Source organism: Juglans regia, chromosome 13 (assembly GCF_001411555.2).
Source record: "Juglans regia cultivar Chandler chromosome 13, Walnut 2.0, whole genome shotgun sequence".
NCBI lineage: Eukaryota > Viridiplantae > Streptophyta > Magnoliopsida > Fagales > Juglandaceae > Juglans > Juglans regia.
The window spans coordinates 4,650,285-4,667,955 of record NC_049913.1 but is presented as its reverse complement, the minus strand read 5'-3'; the positions used below and the strand labels follow the sequence as shown (position 1 = coordinate 4,667,955).

The 17,671-nt window shown below is 36.3% G+C and overlaps 2 protein-coding genes across 3 annotated transcripts; both read left to right on the top strand.

The window, feature by feature from the left end:
- Positions 1-546: 546 nt before the first annotated feature.
- On the top strand, positions 547-9,372 carry LOC118344270 (probable N-acetyl-gamma-glutamyl-phosphate reductase, chloroplastic). Its single transcript, XM_035684548.1, has 15 exons — positions 547-1,369; positions 1,494-1,550; positions 1,887-2,027; positions 2,815-2,922; positions 3,110-3,196; positions 3,335-3,385; positions 3,508-3,579; positions 3,766-3,885; positions 6,378-6,438; positions 6,534-6,614; positions 7,969-8,048; positions 8,138-8,227; positions 8,547-8,675; positions 8,779-8,923; positions 9,089-9,372. Exons 2-14 carry the CDS (start codon positions 1,497-1,499, stop codon positions 8,884-8,886), a joined length of 1,182 nt encoding a protein of 393 aa, XP_035540441.1. The 5' UTR covers positions 547-1,369; positions 1,494-1,496; the 3' UTR covers positions 8,887-8,923; positions 9,089-9,372.
- A 512-nt stretch (positions 9,373-9,884) lies between these two features.
- Positions 9,885-13,837, top strand: LOC118344144. Of its 2 annotated transcripts, none has more exons than XM_035683924.1 (4): positions 9,885-10,182; positions 10,802-11,233; positions 12,754-13,017; positions 13,480-13,837. In XM_035683924.1, the coding sequence occupies exons 1-3, from the start codon at positions 10,078-10,080 to the stop codon at positions 12,988-12,990; spliced, it is 774 nt and encodes a 257-aa protein (XP_035539817.1). In that variant the 5' UTR covers positions 9,885-10,077; the 3' UTR covers positions 12,991-13,017; positions 13,480-13,837. The 2 variants fall into 2 exon arrangements, with proteins under 2 accessions (XP_035539817.1, XP_035539818.1); XM_035683925.1 differs by having other exon boundaries at positions 9,887-10,182; positions 10,805-11,233.
- Positions 13,838-17,671: the final 3,834 nt, after the last annotated feature.

Genomic DNA, 17,671 nt, shown 5'->3' with positions numbered 1-17,671 from the left:
TAAAATTTTATTGTCTAGAATCATCAGAATTTCTATATTATTCATTAAATACATATTAAAAGTAGTACATGGTGAAAATCATAATTTTTATTTTTTTGTATTATTCGTTCGAGTAAATATTGACGCACCTTGAGTAAATTCTCTATCTGACATTTGTTTAATCAACCTGTCAAGCAAACTCTCCGCTTAAACTTCGCTTGAGCTACTTGGCGCTTTCTATGATTGTAAACAATGCCAAAAAATTAGGCAGCGCTCCATAATTCAAACCTCATTAAAAATCTATTAAAAAAATCATAACGTATCATTATTGAATTAGGTCATCAAATCAGAGCGTCACACTAACAAATCAAGCTCCACAAATCCAAGATTATATTTATCTATGTCTACATCAATGCCTGTACCTGTACCTGTACCTGTACGTGTGCAATGTGCATGTGTATTTTGTGTATTGACTACAGAAGTAATCCGAGGCTAATATAGATTAGGAACAAGAATCTCGTCTCCTTCTCCCTCTTGAATCTTCAAAGGAAGAATTTTCTTTATTTTTCTTAGATTGTTTTTTTTTGTTTTGTTGTGATTTTATGTTATTAGGCAACACAAAAAGATATCCTAAAAATGTTGGGAATTATGAGCCAAACCAAACTGTTTTAGAAATTTGAGTACGGACAATTGCCTCCTCAAGACCTCACCGCTGGTGCTGTGCCACAACCATTCTTTCACTAGTCTGCAGTTACTTGACAATTCATTTTTAGTTAGCAGGAAACACTGGAGCACAAGAGCTAAAAAGAAGGTTATCGTAATGATTCAAGAAATATGAGTTAAATAGGGTTCCGGTCTTGAGAGGAGAGAGAGAGAGAGAGGGAGAGAGAGAGAGAGGGGTGGTGGGGGTGCTTCAGGAGAAAGAAGAGTGACTGGAGGGGAGATGGCTTCTTGCGGGAGGATGATTTCCTCAAATCGGTTCTCCGTGTTCCGCATAAATCACTTACGTGTCAGATTTCTATTGAAGAGGGCAAAATCAAACTTCACGCCGCATCCTGTTTGAAGGTGACTCTTTCTCAATAATAAATTGTCAGAGCTCAAACATCTCTGACTCTCTTCCCAGACTTCACTCTCTCTTTTCGTTCCATTCTCTCGAAGTGTTACCCTCTCCTTCCCCCTTTCCCGTCCCTCTAAATCGAGACGATTGTGCCTTCTTGATAGGGTGATCCTCCAATTCACTTTCATGGTTTCACCTGCTCCTTGATCCATTTTCTACTTTCAGATTCTCTTGGGCTTTCGCCAGTCCAAAAGCACATTTTATTCCGTCTCCCAAAACAAACGCTATTCTGCAAATTGATTTTTGCATCAAGTTCATAAGCACCCCATAAAGGTGAGATCTCTTTATCCCCACATATACGTGCTCTGTGTATAAATATGTGTGTGTGTACATATATATATGTCTTGGCGAAGATTGTGAGATTCTATGGTTTTGAAACTCTTGCTGCTTCTGACAGGACATGTGGACTGCAAACTTCAGTTCGATTTCTTTTGGCACTGGATGCTCTGGGAAGGTTTGTCCTCCCCCCCCCCGGAAAAAAAAAATTGTAGTTGAAGAAAGGAGAGTTATAGTTTTGTATTTTTCGAAGTACAATGAAGTGGGCCTGATGCAAGCACATCGGTTATATGAGCTAATTTTAATTTTCAGAGACGAGAACAAGAAAAGAAATTGAGAATTTCTTCGCTTTTCTTTTGTCCATTTTCTTAGCTACCAAGCTGGGAAATTGTAAATTTCAGTTTTTATTTTCTGGGTTTTAGCCTTTTTATTTGGAAAAAACATAACATGGAGAGATCATGGAGTTTGAAAGTTGGGACTTAAGTGTTTTATGAGTTATGTGATCGAAATGCAGGACGGAGCAATTATTACAAAGGTTAATAAGCGAAAGGAAGGGAAGATATTTGTCAAATGTGCTGTGAATACCAAAACCCAGAAACCCGACAAGGCAGTTCGGATTGGTGTTCTTGGAGCTAGTGGTTACACTGGTTCTGAGGTATGGTGCTTCATGTCCAACCCCTTCTAAACATATTTATGCTGGTTCTTTTGATCCTCTCTGGGTCTATGTTGTGTTCGTTTTGGTGTGAGTTGGTGGATAGAAGCTATTTGAAGCTAAAACCATGATAAATTATTCATGGGGCCAACTTGCTTTTGATTTTTTTGGCTCAGATATGCTGATAATTGAATATTAACTCTAAGATTAATGCCATTGCATTAGATATATGGATTTCCTTTCTCTTTTCCCCCCCTATCTTTCTATTATTTTTCCTGAGTTATTATGGGTGGGGGTCATTGACTTTAATGGGCTAAATGTCCATGATTTTCTATTCTTGGTTGTAAACTCTAGTTAGGTACCTCTCATGTATACATTCTGTATACTTGGGCTATACCTTCTTTTCTTATGAACAAAACTTCTTGATTACCTCTCAAAAAAATATTATTTTTCCTGAGGAATTGTCATTATTATAAATGAAGTAGGCATCCATTTTGTCCAGAAATAATAAGGAAAAGGCATTGAAAGAAGACATTAATTTCTGTCAATGTAAAATTTTAAAACATAATCTGTTGTGCATACATAAATAGTTACCAAGAGGGCCTTATGAATTCCTTTAGAAAGATGTTACAAAAGTTGGAGATTTTTTTTTTTTTTTTAATTTGATAACTTTACCTTGGCGCTTGGATGTCTACATGTTGGTGACAGGTTAGACAATTTACTACTGCTAAGCCATTTCCAACTTATTTTCCCTTTAAAATGTAAAAATGTGGGTGATCATTTCTGGCAGATTGTTCGGTTGCTGGCAAACCATCCACACTTTGGCATTAGTCTGATGACTGCTGATAGAAAGGCTGGTCAATCGATTGGATCAGTGTTCCCTCATCTGGTCTCACAAGTATGACTCTTTCCATAACTGAATAAAATGTGTCTGTGGTATATTTCATTTGGTTGCACTTTTACTTCCAAGGGTGTTAGTTGAATAGGGGAGGTTCAACATAATTTGATGATGGTGCTTCTTTTATGTCTTGGTTTTCAATACTTTATTATGAAAATACAATGGTTGAATTCCTCCATGTTTTCAGGATTTGCCGGATATGGTTGCCATCAAGGATGCCGACTTTTCTGATGTTGATGCTGTGTTTTGTTGTTTGCCGCATGGGACCACTCAGGTTTTTCTTAGTCCCTTACATTGGTTGCTCCATAGGCCAGAAGTTCCGAGGCCTAATGAATGTTTCTAAAGTGGAAATTAATTTCTTAGTGTTTCTCTCCTTTTACTAATTATTTGTAGGATTATCTGTTAATCACAGGAAATCATCAAAGGCCTTCCTAAGGGTTTGAAGATTGTTGATCTTTCTGCAGTAAGCTTTGCATTACCACTATTTAAGTCTGGCATTGTTACAGTTTTGTTTTGATGCATCCCATATTAAATCCAAAACTGGCTGTTTTGCCTATGTCAAAGTTTGATGATTTGATTTCACAGGACTTCCGGCTGCGAGATATATCTGAATATGAAGAATGGTACGGTCAGGCACACAGAGCACCAGATTTGCAGGTGGGTTACTCTGTTATTCTTTGTTCTTAAAAGTGTCACTCAAACTCGGTGTCAAGAATTTATCCCAAAATTTTTTTCTTGGGGGGGGGGAGGGGCTGGGGTGCTAAAACATTGAACATACCCATCCTTGGCATTATGTACTCTCTTATTTTTCATCTAAATGAGTATTTCATCACCTGGATGCAGAAAGAAGCTGTATATGGTTTGACAGAGATTTTGAGAGAGGAGATTAAAAGTGCACGTCTAGTTGCTAATCCTGGTTGTTATCCAACATCCATTCAGCTTCCTCTTGTTCCATTGATAAAGGTTTGTGTTCACCATTCTGTGTTGTCATTGATTTCTCTCGAGATGGTTGGGTAAATTAATTTTGCATGTCTTGATTGGTTGACTACTACATCTTCAAAAGCAACTTGTGAAAGTTGTGCTTGAGATTGGTTGAATAGGAATTAAGACTTGAAAATATACATCAATAAGTTCAATAGATGCGCGCGTGTGTATATATATATATATATATATTTTTTTTTTGATAAATAAGAGAGAAATATTATTGATATGAATGAAATAGATATAGCCCTTATACACATGAAGTATACAGAAGAACACCTAAATACATTCTAAGAGTGATAAATTAAAGACAAGAAATCATGAACATTGTCCCCATTTAGTACATATATATATATATATATATATATATATGCTGAGATCTTTCAAAGATAACAAGGGGAGAGGAAACATATATGCTTAGAAGCTTCTCAAGAAAACAAAGGAAGAACTAAACACTTAATGTTCAAAATAGAGTTTGAATTGAATAACCTTGATACAGTTTAAAATTTAGAAAAGGCATTTGGTGATAATTAAGTTATCGATTTATTGGACTAATTAATGTTGGAACCTTAGCTGCTGTAATCATTCTATAATTCTAATATGAAATCAGTTTTCTGAGTTGAACATATTTAGGGCTTATTTGGGGAGTGAGATGAGATGAGAATTTTGTGAATAGTAGTAAGATAGTTTGTGAATAATAGTGAGATAGTTTGAGTTGAGTATTTTTTGGGTTTTGGAAAATGAGAGAGAAAAAGTTGAATAAAAAATATTATAAAGTTAAAATATTGTTAGGCTGTATCTTTCTAAAGGGGGGAAAATCACACTCATCAAGAGTACCTTATCCAATCTCCCCACATATTACTTATCTTTATTTCCCCTACCCGCTAGTATTGCTTCTAGAATAGAGAAGATCCAACGTGATTTTTTGTGGAGTGGGCTAGGAGAGGAGTTTAAGTTTCACTTAGTAGGATGGGATCAGGTATGCTCTCCTTTGAGAGATGGTGGATTGGGGGTTCGAAATGTGAGGGCGTTCAATAAGGCACTATTAGGTAAATGGTTGTGGCGTTACAACCATGAGAGGGGAACTTTATGGAAAGGGGTGGTTGATATGAAGTATGGTAGGGAAAGGGGGGGTTGGTGCTCTAAAGAAGGGAGGGGGACGTATGGTGTGGGGCTATGGAAGTATATACGAAAAGGTTGGTGCTCCTTTGTTAGTAATACTCGGCTACGTTTGGGAGATGGTAGTAGGATTAATTTCTGGCAAGATGTGTGGTTGAGAGACACGGCCTTGAAGGATGCTTATCCTATGATTTTTAGAATTGCACGGGAAAAGGAAGCTATGGTGGCAGATTTGCGGGTTATTAATCAAGGTTCACAGGAGTGGAACATCAGCCTTACTCGAGATGCACATGACTGGGAAGTGACGGTGCTGATGGAATTTCTGAATTTGCTGTACAACATCCCTGTTGCTGTCACAATGGAAGATATGATGGAATGGCGACATTCTAGAAAAGGGAAATTCTCAGTATGCTCTTTTTATGACTCTATTACTATGCATCAAAGGCACAATTTTCCTTGGAAGAATATATGGAGGACTAAAGCACCTACAAAGGCTGCATTTTTTGTCTGGACGGCAGCTCTAGGGAAGATCTTGACCATTGAGAATCTTAGAAGACGCGGCCTTATTATTACGAACTGGTGTTGTTTGTGCAGAAATAGTGGTGAATCGGTGGACCATTTACTACTACATTGTGAGTTTGCCCAAGATATTTGGACTTATTTTCTTAGTAGAATGGGTATAGCATGGGTGATGCCGGGTAGGGTGGTTGATTTGTTAGCAAGCTGGAGAGGGATCACAGGGACACTACAGATTGCAGCCGTGTGGAAGATGGTTCCTATATGTATTTTCTGGTGTATTTGGAATGAAAGAAACGAGAGACTCTTTGAGGACCATGAACGTTCCTTGGAAGAGTTTAGGAATTTTTTCTGGAAGACTTTGTTTTTGTGGGCCATTGCTATTGATTGGAATGGTCGCAGCTTCCATGATTTCCTTGTAACTGTTCCTAGTGCTTAAATAGGTGTAATCACATGTATACTTCTAGTGTACTTGGGCTATGCCTACTTTTATTAATGAAATAACTTATTACTTATCAAAAAAAAATTATTTTTTATTTTTTGTTTGAAAATTTTATATTTGAATTATTTTTATAAGATCTTTATTAATAAGCCCAAAGCTGCAACCCAAGCACATATGTATTATACAAGAGAGACACCTAACTAGTAGAACCAAACTTTGATAATACAGGTGCTTGAAGTACTTTAACTGCACACCGTTTGATTTTCTTTTTTCGAATTTGGAGGTGCATGGTTTGTGAGTTGCATGGTCACACTAACCTGATGCTGGCTAGGGCTCCCATTGCTAACTTCTATGCTTTACAGTTTTGATGGTTTTCTGCGTACTTTTTGGCTTGCAGGCTAATCTCATTCAATATAGAAATATTATTATCGACTCAAAATCTGGTGTGAGTGGAGCAGGTTAGGGTTTGTTCACCTTCAGAAAATTGACAATTCTTAGCTAAATGTTCTCGATGCATGCTTTCATGACATATGCTAACTAGTTTACCATGTAGGGCGCGGTGCTAAGGAGGCAAATTTGTACACTGAAATTTCTGAAGGCATTTATTCTTATGGGATGACCAGGCATCGCCATGGTAATATTTTGCACTTCAATTTTGAATATGCATATGGAGTACTATTATTATTATTTTTTTGATAAGTAATAATATTATATATATATATAAATATCAATAGGAGTAACCAAGTACACTGGTTGTATACAAGAAAACACCTAGCCCATACAAGAGAGCCCCTAATGACCCAAAAGCCCATGAGAAACCCAAAATAAACCAATACCCAAAATACAACATTGTCCTCCCCAACCCCAGCCCCAAGATTCTGTAAAAACCTCTACCCGAAAGCCCTCCCTTTAGCCTTCCCTCAACTTGAACTAGCTCCCTTAGCATCATAGTTGATTGCCCATGAAAGATTTTTTAACTCCCTGCTTTTTTTAAACTTAGATTTGGTTTCAAGCGCGTGGCTCCCTTCAATTGCAGTGAGTAGTGTTTTAAATTGATCTTCATATTCTCCATGTTCTCCATTATTCATGGATCATCGTGCCTTTGCATGTGTACTAGGACCACTTGTTTAGATGTTCATCAATTATTCTTAAAGTTCAAATAAAAAAAGAGAAATGATATTTGTAGTCATAGAGTACACAAGCGCCGCGCACTCCTTTTGAAAAAAGAGTTTCAAAAGGAGTGCGCGGTGCTTGCAGAACTTATGATTGTATCTAGCATTACTCATAAAAAATTGAATTGGAGGCATCTACTTGCCCTAAAAAAGAGAATTGGAAGGCTTTGCACCTTTTTCAAGAAGTTGAATGGAAAGATCAATTATTGATTGAAAATAATGGTATTACTGGTCTACAAATAACAATCTGAGTGTACATTGTTAAACATTAAAGAGATGTTATCTGGTTGATCTAGAAGACATTCATGATTTTCTAGGAGAAAGTGGCCTGTGTTTGACCATGATATTTAATGACAAGTTGAAGTTTTAGGGCATGATGTTCAATGACCAATCGATGACTGAGAAAATGCCCTCTTCGATCTTTTAGTTTACTGCTCAGCTATGCAAGAAGAATATCCTGATAAACTGCACCAGTATTGTTTGTCAGCATCCAGTTCTGTTACAGATATGGAAACTTCCCAATCAGAGAAAAGTCTAGTGCTTATTCCATTTTGAAGCAAATGTTTGTTGGCCGATGAAATAAGCTTTAGGTGGCCACGTAATGGGACATAATTGGTGGAACTTGTTTGTTGATTACAAGCTTCCGTTTGATGCTTTATGTTTTTGAATTGGTTTATCTTCATGTACTGTTTCTTTCTATTTGACAAAATTAGAATCAATTAATTTTTTAAAGTTCTCATGATTTTTCAAGGTCTAGAGTGAGTGCATTCTCTTTTATTAGATAAAACGAAGCAATAACCTTTATATGGCTTTCAGTTCCGGAAATTGAACAGGGACTCTCCGATGCTGCGCATTCAAAAATAACAATCAGTTTCACTCCACACCTAATGCCAATGGTAATGGTTACACCTGATTTAATTGTGTTTCTCTGTCCTTTGTAACTCTTTTTGCTCAGAAAGGAATTGTGTTAATCCTCGTGTTCTAGAACCGCGGAATGCAATCAACTATATATGTGGAAATGGCTGCTGGTGTAACAATTGAGGATTTATACCAACAATTGAAGATATCTTATCAGGTATGCCATTTGGACTATTGTTAAACTAGCTGGCTACTTGAATTTTGAAGGATCAACTATGGATATCCTGCATTTCCTTGGGCATTTTTTTGGACTGGGTTCCAACCAAGCATTTCACACAAATTTTTTTTTTTGGTTTGGGGGGGGGGGGGGTTTGAACTCCAGACCTCCATTTTGGAGGCTTGGGGTTATGCCAACCAGGCCACAGGCCTTTGACAAGCATTTCACACACATGGTTTGATGTATATACTGCCTATTTCTTGTCTGCTTGCTTTGGTAATCTATGGGATTCTGAAATTCATTTAATTTTTTATTGCAGGATGAAGAATTTGTTATTTTGTTGGAGAGAGGAGTTGTCCCTCACACTCATAATGTTCGAGGATCCAATTATAATTTAATAAATGTCTTTGCTGATCGAATACCGGGAAGGGCAATAATTACTTCAGTTGTATGTTTGTGTTCATCCATCTCTATGTTAAAATTACTCCTTATGTACAGTCATTGTTATCCTAGGGATGATCATTGGCTAAGCCTTTAGAACATATATGCAGATTGATAATCTTGTAAAGGGAGCATCAGGTCAAGCTTTACAGAATCTCAACATCATGTTGGGATATCCAGAAAATACCGGGCTTCTTTACCAGCCCCTGTTTCCTTGAGAACTCGTTATTTCCATATTCGGAAGAGTCCAAGCATGTAAGTCTCAATTCATGCATAAACTATTGTGTAGGCTCAATGGAAAGAGTGGATTTATTTGTAAAACCATGATGTGTGGAAGCTTTTGCACTTAAACATGGAGTTTGTAATGCAACCCACTTGTTTGAGAGGCTAACAGGTGGCATTTCATTGATTTTGTGGCAGGAAATTATGTGCGGAGCATCTCTGGGCAGTTCCTCACTGTTTCCGAGTTTTGCAGTGCATATAAGAATAATGATGAAAGATCAAAGACTATTGTTATCTCATATTAGAAATAATGTGTGTTTATTCGATGAACGAAGGAAATAATGTGCATTTTTTGGGATTAGAACACTCCTTTGAACGTAGGATGCGCCGATTTAATGCAAGGTAGTTTGCTACTTGAGGGTGAACATACTCTAATGAATGCATGAGCGTGCATGATGAGCCACATGATATTATTGTTTGGATACCAAGTCTTTTACCCTACGAGACTGATGGATGATAATCAGCACATGATAATTACCATCTGAATCATTGACTTTGCAACTCGAGCATGCATACATATACATAATTAGATCGATGATATATTGAGTAAGAAGAAAATGAGCGGATTGACAGACACAAGTGGACAATGGGGCACTTTGGAGATTGGATTCGATCAATGTTAAGGCAGAAAAAGAGAACTTCTATTTACTCCACATTGTTGACATGATAGAATTTAACTTGTAAAAGGGTCCATATCAACTTACAAGTAGGATTACTTCTTGATTACATCTTTTTATTTATAAATTTATTTGAAAACTATGGGATAATTTTGAACTGCCAATTTGAAAATATGAGATAAAAAAGTTCTCTAATTCGGATTATAATCCAATTCCAACCTACGCCAGAGGTGGGAGGGAGTCCAGGGTGGGGACGGTACTTTCCGAGTAAGGTGCAGGTGCACGTGTATTTAGCCAATGATGCCGGTACCGAATCAAGGCTCCACTCCTTAAACCCTCCGAGTCCAAAGTCCAAACGCTTTCCCTCGAACACTTGGAGATCTAAAAGGGTTTCAAGAGCTTATCCTCGCTCCCAACGCTCAAACATGGCTCTTTAGTGCGAGCCCATCACCCAAATTCCTTTAAAGCTCCCCAAAAAAGAGAAGGATTCATACTTATCACAATTCAGAAATGACAACCCCATATCCCTCTCACTTGTTGTCTGCTTCCAATCATCTCCATGCTTCCACTAAAATGCTCATCAGAAGTCACTCTCCTCGGCTTCAGGGGTTCAAGGTAACGCTTTTTTCTATAATTATCTGATGGAATGAACTTTATTCCAATTCATGCGTCGATTTTTGCATTAAAATTTACCTGGTTGTTTAAGTTTTGAAGGTTTATTTCTTCATATTTTTTCCAATGGATGCGTTTGGTTACCTGAAAAGGTGGGTTTAAGAACCGGGTTAAATAGCAAAGTAAAGTGGGTATTTGATTGTTTATTGGTCTGTGTTTTATTGGTTCTACGAGCGAGCGAGCGAGAGGGGGAAAGGGAGGTTACGTTAGAAGTGGGTACAACTCGGGTCTCCGTAAAGTAATGAGTTTAAAAACTTGCACAAGTGATATGTAATTCGAACGAGTCTGGGTTTCATTGAAGCTGAATTTGCTAGTCTTGGGTTCAACTTTCAATAAATCAGCTGCATTTGTGATGGCGTGGATAAGTATGTCCATGTTGGCTGAGGAAATAAATTTATAGAGTCCGCATCTTGCATTGATACTTCATGAAATTTGTAAGTTTTATTTTCTGCCATGTAGCTCTTTCAAAAACAGCTGAACTAGTTCAGACTGAATGCTTTAATGGGTTGAGTTGGGTTTACATTCGTTCTTGTATTATTTTATTTTATTTTAATTTTTGTAGCAGGGGTCATTGCGGAATGTTAAAGAGAAAAGCTGCAAGTTGAGTGTTAAACAATTTAGGGCATTTCAGAATACTAGGTCCTCGATATCGTGTGCAATAAATATGTCTGCAGGCCAGTCAGACGATCCTGGGAAATTAAACTTGGAACATCTTATTGACAAGGCAAGAAAATTGTGGGACGGTTGTCCTCAACCAGTCAAGAGATTCCCTTGGAACAGAGCACTGGATAATTTCATTCAACTCATCCTTGACCTCATCTTGGCAGTTGTCAAATACTTATGCGTTCCCTTACTGGCAGTTTCCTCTCTTAGTGAGATGTCATACTGTGCACATGAAAGAAAGCTTTTTCTTTTACCTGTTCCAGTTCTCATTGGGATTGCTGTTGCTGGGGTATTCCGAGAGACAGCCCTAGATATATCTCCACTTCTCAAGGTAAAATTGTTATCTAGCATCAATAGGCTCATTAGATTATCTTGCATCAGTTGGTAGAACGTGGGAATGTCCAATTGAAACATCTTCTTATGCTTATACACATGGTGAAAAATGGCACCATTTGTTGCTTATGCTGTTGTGATTAATTGGCTACATTTGTTCTGGAAAACTGCATTTTTGCCACATTTGCAGCATTTTCTGACATGAATGGAGGAAAATGTTTCTTGCGGAGTATTTGTTTTGGTTCCATCCAATAGATCGTGCATAGATTTTTGGAGACAGTCCAATGAGCTCTAGCTCAAATGGCACTTCTTCTCCCTAATAAGGTGTAGCATGAGATTAGGACTGTAATCAAGCCGAGCCGAGCCGGTCTTTCGCTTGCCGAGCTCGGCTCGACTCAAGCTCAAGATTTTTATTTATTCTTTGTTCGAACTTGACTCAGTAAGCTAAATTCCCAACTCAAGCTTGACTCGAATTGTTTATTTTTTTTATTTTTTAAATAAGATTTAATAATTAATAAATTAGATAGATAAAAAATAAAAATCTAATATTAAATTTGTACAACTAACAAGTAGAACCTCTATTGAATTATAAGATTTTAAAAATTTATAAATAAATAATATCTAACTAGTTGATATTTATCCATAATAACAATATATTATATGCCTACATAAATTAATGCATACACATAATATGATAGCATATATCTATTTCATATATGGTTCACACATACTAGTATATAAAATTATTAAATCTTATCAATTAATTATTGTACAAATTAAAAAATATAGCTATGAAGTATATTCAATATATAGACATAAGTAATTAGGTTACATATTATATATTTAATTATAAAAGTATTGTGCTTATATTATTAGCTAATACATATATATATATACATAGGTGTATGTATATATTTATTAATATATGAATGAGCTTTAATCAAATCGAGCTAATGAGAGGACTCGGACATAAACGATCAAGCCTTAACGAGCCTTAGCTGAGTCGAGTCGAGTTTTGTCGGGTATGTGTCATTTACTAATCAAGTGGGTATCTACTTTTACGGGTGAGTTTTTTTTTTTTTTTTCACGAGTCAAGTTCGATTTGAATTCAACCGGATGAGTACCGAGCGGGCTATCAAACAGACTGGTTCATTTGCAGCCCTACGAGAGATTATTGGTTTACAAACCACAAGATGCATGTGTGACTTTACATCAAAAAAAAAAAAGGAAAAAAAGAAAAGACCATTGAAATCTGATTGATGACAGTGACTTCAACAAGTTCTCTCTGTCTAATTTCTACTTTTTTTTCTTTTGTTACCACCAATATAAACTTCTCATATCTTTTAATGTCATTGAAAGCCAGATACCTTATGGTGCAAAAGTTGAACAGTTTATCAGTAGCCGATTTCGGTAGGATGAGCCTCATTTTTTGCGATTTCAGACTAGAGAACTTTTTTCCAATTGGAAGTTCTGGTTGGTTGTTTTCTTGTTATAGTTAACGTTTTGTTTGATTTTCAGGATGCAGAAGTTCCCTGGCATCTGATTGCCATTGCAACTTTCTTCACATTTCTCAAATTGCTGGGACCTTATTACCCCTATTGGGGGCGAATTTTTATTCCACACTTTGCAAATGGGGGGTTATGGAGGACTCTGTGGTTTGCACTTTTGTGGTATAGAAGACCCCAAAAGGAATCAACAAAGACATTGCAGGAGAACTCTGGAAACGGAACCCACTCCGAACTAAATAAGCTTTAATTCTAGCAGACAGAATATTTGGATCAGGTAATTGTTACTTGGACAGGCAAAAATGCGAGTGGTACATTTATGGTGTTTAGGCATACCTTGCGATCTCACTTTATACAGTGGGTTCTGCTCCCCAAGTGTGCCATGTGGTAAAACCCCGATGCCCACATCTGAGAGGGGAATATATACCAGCTGGCTAAAAAGTCGATTGGTTTTATATTTGTCATAGGAATGTTGACTTGTGATGAAACTAGCTGCTTACACGAGCACATAGTTGAACTTTGAATCCTGCCGGAGTAAGGCTTCTTTACACTTGCATTTTGGGTAGCTCATTGGTATGGCAGTGTGCCATAAAATCCATTCCCCCTTCTACCTGGGTCATTTTTTTGTACTCTTTATGAAAGTTTTGTTGCTTCTGCTGCTGCTGCTCTCTCTCTCTCTCTCCAAGTTTCAGGTTCTGATGATGAAATAATTATAGACCTCACTTTTGATCTGATACAGGTGTCCTTCATCTTCATCAATGAAGATTATATGTGATAGGATTATAAAAGCCATTCATCGAGAAGATAAAAGTAGGAAGCAGCTTCTGTCAGAAGATTGGTTAAGTTGGTGCTTAGGCTGTGTTTGCTGATTGCTAGACGTGTTTGCTAAACTAACAGGGTCTCTGAGTGTGTTCCTGTATGTGTGAACGGATGCTTGCAGGAAGCTTTGTTGCTGACTATTATAAGCAAATCTCGTTTTGGGTCTGGTATAGCATCTTAAAATATATGTTGTAATGCAAACAATATAAACATACCAGATTTTCATTAATCATAATGTAGTCATTTGAAGTAGATTTTATGTATTAATTCTGAGGATATGCTATTTTTATTTTTTCCTTATTTGGCACCCACCTGAACCCATATTTGGCTAAAGCATGATGATTATAATCTATCGAGGCTGCTAAAGACACAAATGGATCTCACAAACTAATATGACATAGTGTCCGTGTGCCATTTTTTTTTTTCATTTTCCCCCTGCAGTGCCCCTCCCCTCCTCCCCCCTTTCCCAAACCCCTCCAGACCTTCCATCCATGCAGCCCAGCGCCGCAGCAGCCCCACTCTAGAGCTTAAAGTCACTAGGCACCTCCTTGAAAAATCATGAGAACTTTAAACAATTAATTGATTCTAATTTTTTCAAATAGAAAGAAACAATAGACGAAGATAACCAATTAAAAAACATAAAGCATCAAACTGAAGCTTGTAATCAACAAACAAGTTCCACCAATTATGTCTCATTACGTGGCCACCTAAAGCTTATTTCATCGACTAACAAATATTTGCTTCAAAATCGAATAAGCCCTAGACTTTTCTCTGATTGGGGACTTTCCATATACATTCTCTTCCAGGAATTTGTTTCAGAATCAGTTAGCCTCGATTGGGAGCATTCGCATCTGGCTTGGCATAAGCATCAGTTTGCCAAAATACGAGGAAAAGTGAATAGCTCTGGCCATAAACCATTCCACATCCGATTGTGTAAAATAGGGAATGATTTTAAGTTTGCAACACTAACTCCCTAAAATTACTCAGCAACCGCAGCTCCTCAAACCCAATTTTATTAATATTTTATTAACCCTCAACAAAAACATTTTTTATTTATCTTTTGATTGGTACAAAACCATTTTATTAATCCTCAATATATTTATATGAATACAAATAAACTAAATTGTGATTAGAAGAGCAAGTCCACTCATAAATTTTTCACCGGTAAAAACAGACAAAAATTGTTAGGGTTGAAAACATGAATGTTAGAAAATGAAAAAAGAAATCTCATTATTAAAAAATATCCGATTTTGCTACAATTAGAATTTGATAAAAAAAAAAAAAATGTTACTTATGAGGCCAACCTTTTTTTTTTTTTTAAACAAGCTCATTTGGAAAAATAAGATTTTTTTTAAATATTATTATTACAAAATTACATTTTTGAAAACATTACCGTTTAAAGATAAATAGTTTAAATTCTTTTTTTTTTTTTTAAATCTCATTAGAGATGAATTGTGGAAAATACAATGAAGACAAATAATTGAGTAGTTAAAAATATATGACAATAAATGAGTTAAAAAATAATAATGAAAGATTATTTTAATAGAGTAGAGAAAGAATTGAGAGTGAGATGTAGGAAGTTTGGGAATGAGTGTAGTTAAAATGAGTTTTGTTATGTACAAGCAAGTTTGCGTATCAATCTGCGTACTAATATTATTGCCTTCATATTCTAAATTCAAATTAGCATTGTTTTCAATAAAATCTATTTTCTGACCAATCATATTGAATGGGTGCGCGTATTAGTGCACAGAATCGTTTACAATTAAGTTTTTTCAGTTAAAATAGGGAAAGATGGATTTTGAGTAAAATTTGGCAAAAGTTTTAGGGAGCTCAATGCTCTAACACTTCGCTTCATTAAGGAAAGAAAATGATTGACCCATCTATGTTATAGAATTGGATGCTGACAGAAACAATATGGTACAGTTTATCAACATATTCTTCTTGCATAGCTAAGCAGTAAACTAAAAGATCAAAGAGGGCATTTTCTCAGTCATTGACTGTTCATTGAACATCATACCCCAAAACATTAATCAAGACTCATTTTATCAATGAACGAAAAATAGAAAGAATTGGTACAATCAATTCTCATATGCTAGAGGGTTGAAAAATCCAACTGCAAAGCTGACGCCAGACATAATTGTGATTATTCTGTAGGCTGATTTCAATAGATAATTTATATGGAAGGAAGACAAGAGAATCATCCAAAACACATAAAACAACTCTAATGTTCAATTCAAATTGTCAAAATCCAAGAATGACAAAATCAACCCACAAGCCAGACTGTAATAGTTGAAAATCGATCATATCAAAATTTTACCAAAAATAGCAAAATCTCAATAATCACAATAAAATTAAATAAGTAATAAAAGAAGTAATCTGCTAAAAATCTGGCCCAAATCGAGTTTAGAATCATTTCCTAAACGATAAAGGAAACATTACAATAAAAGGCAAAAATAGAAAAAAAAAATAGGGATTCAGTCTTATTCAGAGGTAAAAATAGTGGATTTTGACCTTGACAATAATGCACATCGAGCATGCCTAATGACAATGACGTGCGCACCAAAAAGAGCTTTCCGAATTTGGGTCATATGCACGATTCTGATACCCGTAGCCAAAGTTATAGCCAAAGTACATAAACCTGCCCAAAAGTGCACCAATCAAGGACAGATCACGATTTCTTGCCATCTTTGCACTGATCTGCCACCTCAAGGTATTTCAGCACAATCAACATGCAATCTAACAACTCAGCATCATCTGACTTGGATCCACTCACATCAAAAGCTCTCAGATCATGACCCAGAGAATCCAATGCTATCAGACCATGTTGCAGTTTTGTGGAAGGTTTTTTGTGCTTTATTAACTTCATAATGAAGTTTGATGGTAGTGCTAAGGGAAATAAGAGGGCCAGCGCATGCAATTCTTTTCCATTCTTGAGTAAGTACTTCGTGAGTTCTAATTCATTTTCCCCATCAGATAAAACCTCCATAGTTACTCGTTTCAGTTGATGAATACACGTAAGGTTTTGAGATTCCCAATATTTCATCTTAAATGGAAGCTCGTCTGAAGGCAACAAGTTTGTCACCTGTTAAAAAAGAAACAAGATTGAGCATGAAATCGATTCGGTGAAAAAGATGGAGAAGTACTAACGATAGTCTGAGAAAGAAAATTGCTATTTTACTTACATCAATCAAGGAAAAGTACAAGGGTCCAAGAATGATGAGGTGCTTCAGATTAGTTGTTCCTTTGAGCAGGGAGGATAATGCTTAGACATGGTTTCCACTTAAAGTAGTCCTACTTTCTACTGTTAAGTGCTTTAAGTTGTCAAATAAGAAAGGCAAGCAACCGTGCTTAAGCAAAGCCTACAACATTTACAAGGCACATCTTAGCAAAAAAGTTGATCCACCCTAAATGCCAACTAAAATTTTGAGATAGTTTAGAGAAGAAGAAAAGCAAATTTGTTGAAGATATAGAGTGGTATATTCAGAACTTGACATAAAAGGTTTAACTTTAAAGGAAAACAAAAGATTGAACAATCATGTGCTGAATTTAGACAAGGAATAATAGTTTATGCTTGTTAATTCATGGAATGATTGATTGTTCATTTAACAAGATCTCTAAGGAAGGGCTTCCTAGGGTGTGGATAGGGGGATGGTCAAGGGTATAATATCCCACTTGAATTGTCCAAGTCTGATTTAATCAATACTTAAGTCAAGGTTAAATCTGGAGTATCGAGAATTTGACTCTGAACAAAAGCCTAATTGGATTCCAATATTGGCATGAAGGTGATATCAAACTTTGTGCACCACATAGTTGAACGAAAGAATTGCAGGAGCCCTCCAAGACAAAGGTCAAATTCACTCAAATCTCAAATGGTGTTTTGAAGTTGTTGGGGTGCAAGGTCCAAAGGAAAACCACATGCAATCATTGTTACCATTAAATCTAGCCTAGTATATATAGATATGTGAAAATCCACCTGGAGCTCATGACAAATACAAGAGAACAAGACTATAAAACAAAAAAGCAAAACATCTCAATTTCCCATAGCCCCAGCGTAAGACAATTTCGAGCTGCAATTCATCCATCTTCCGATCGATCATCTTGTCTTTCAATAT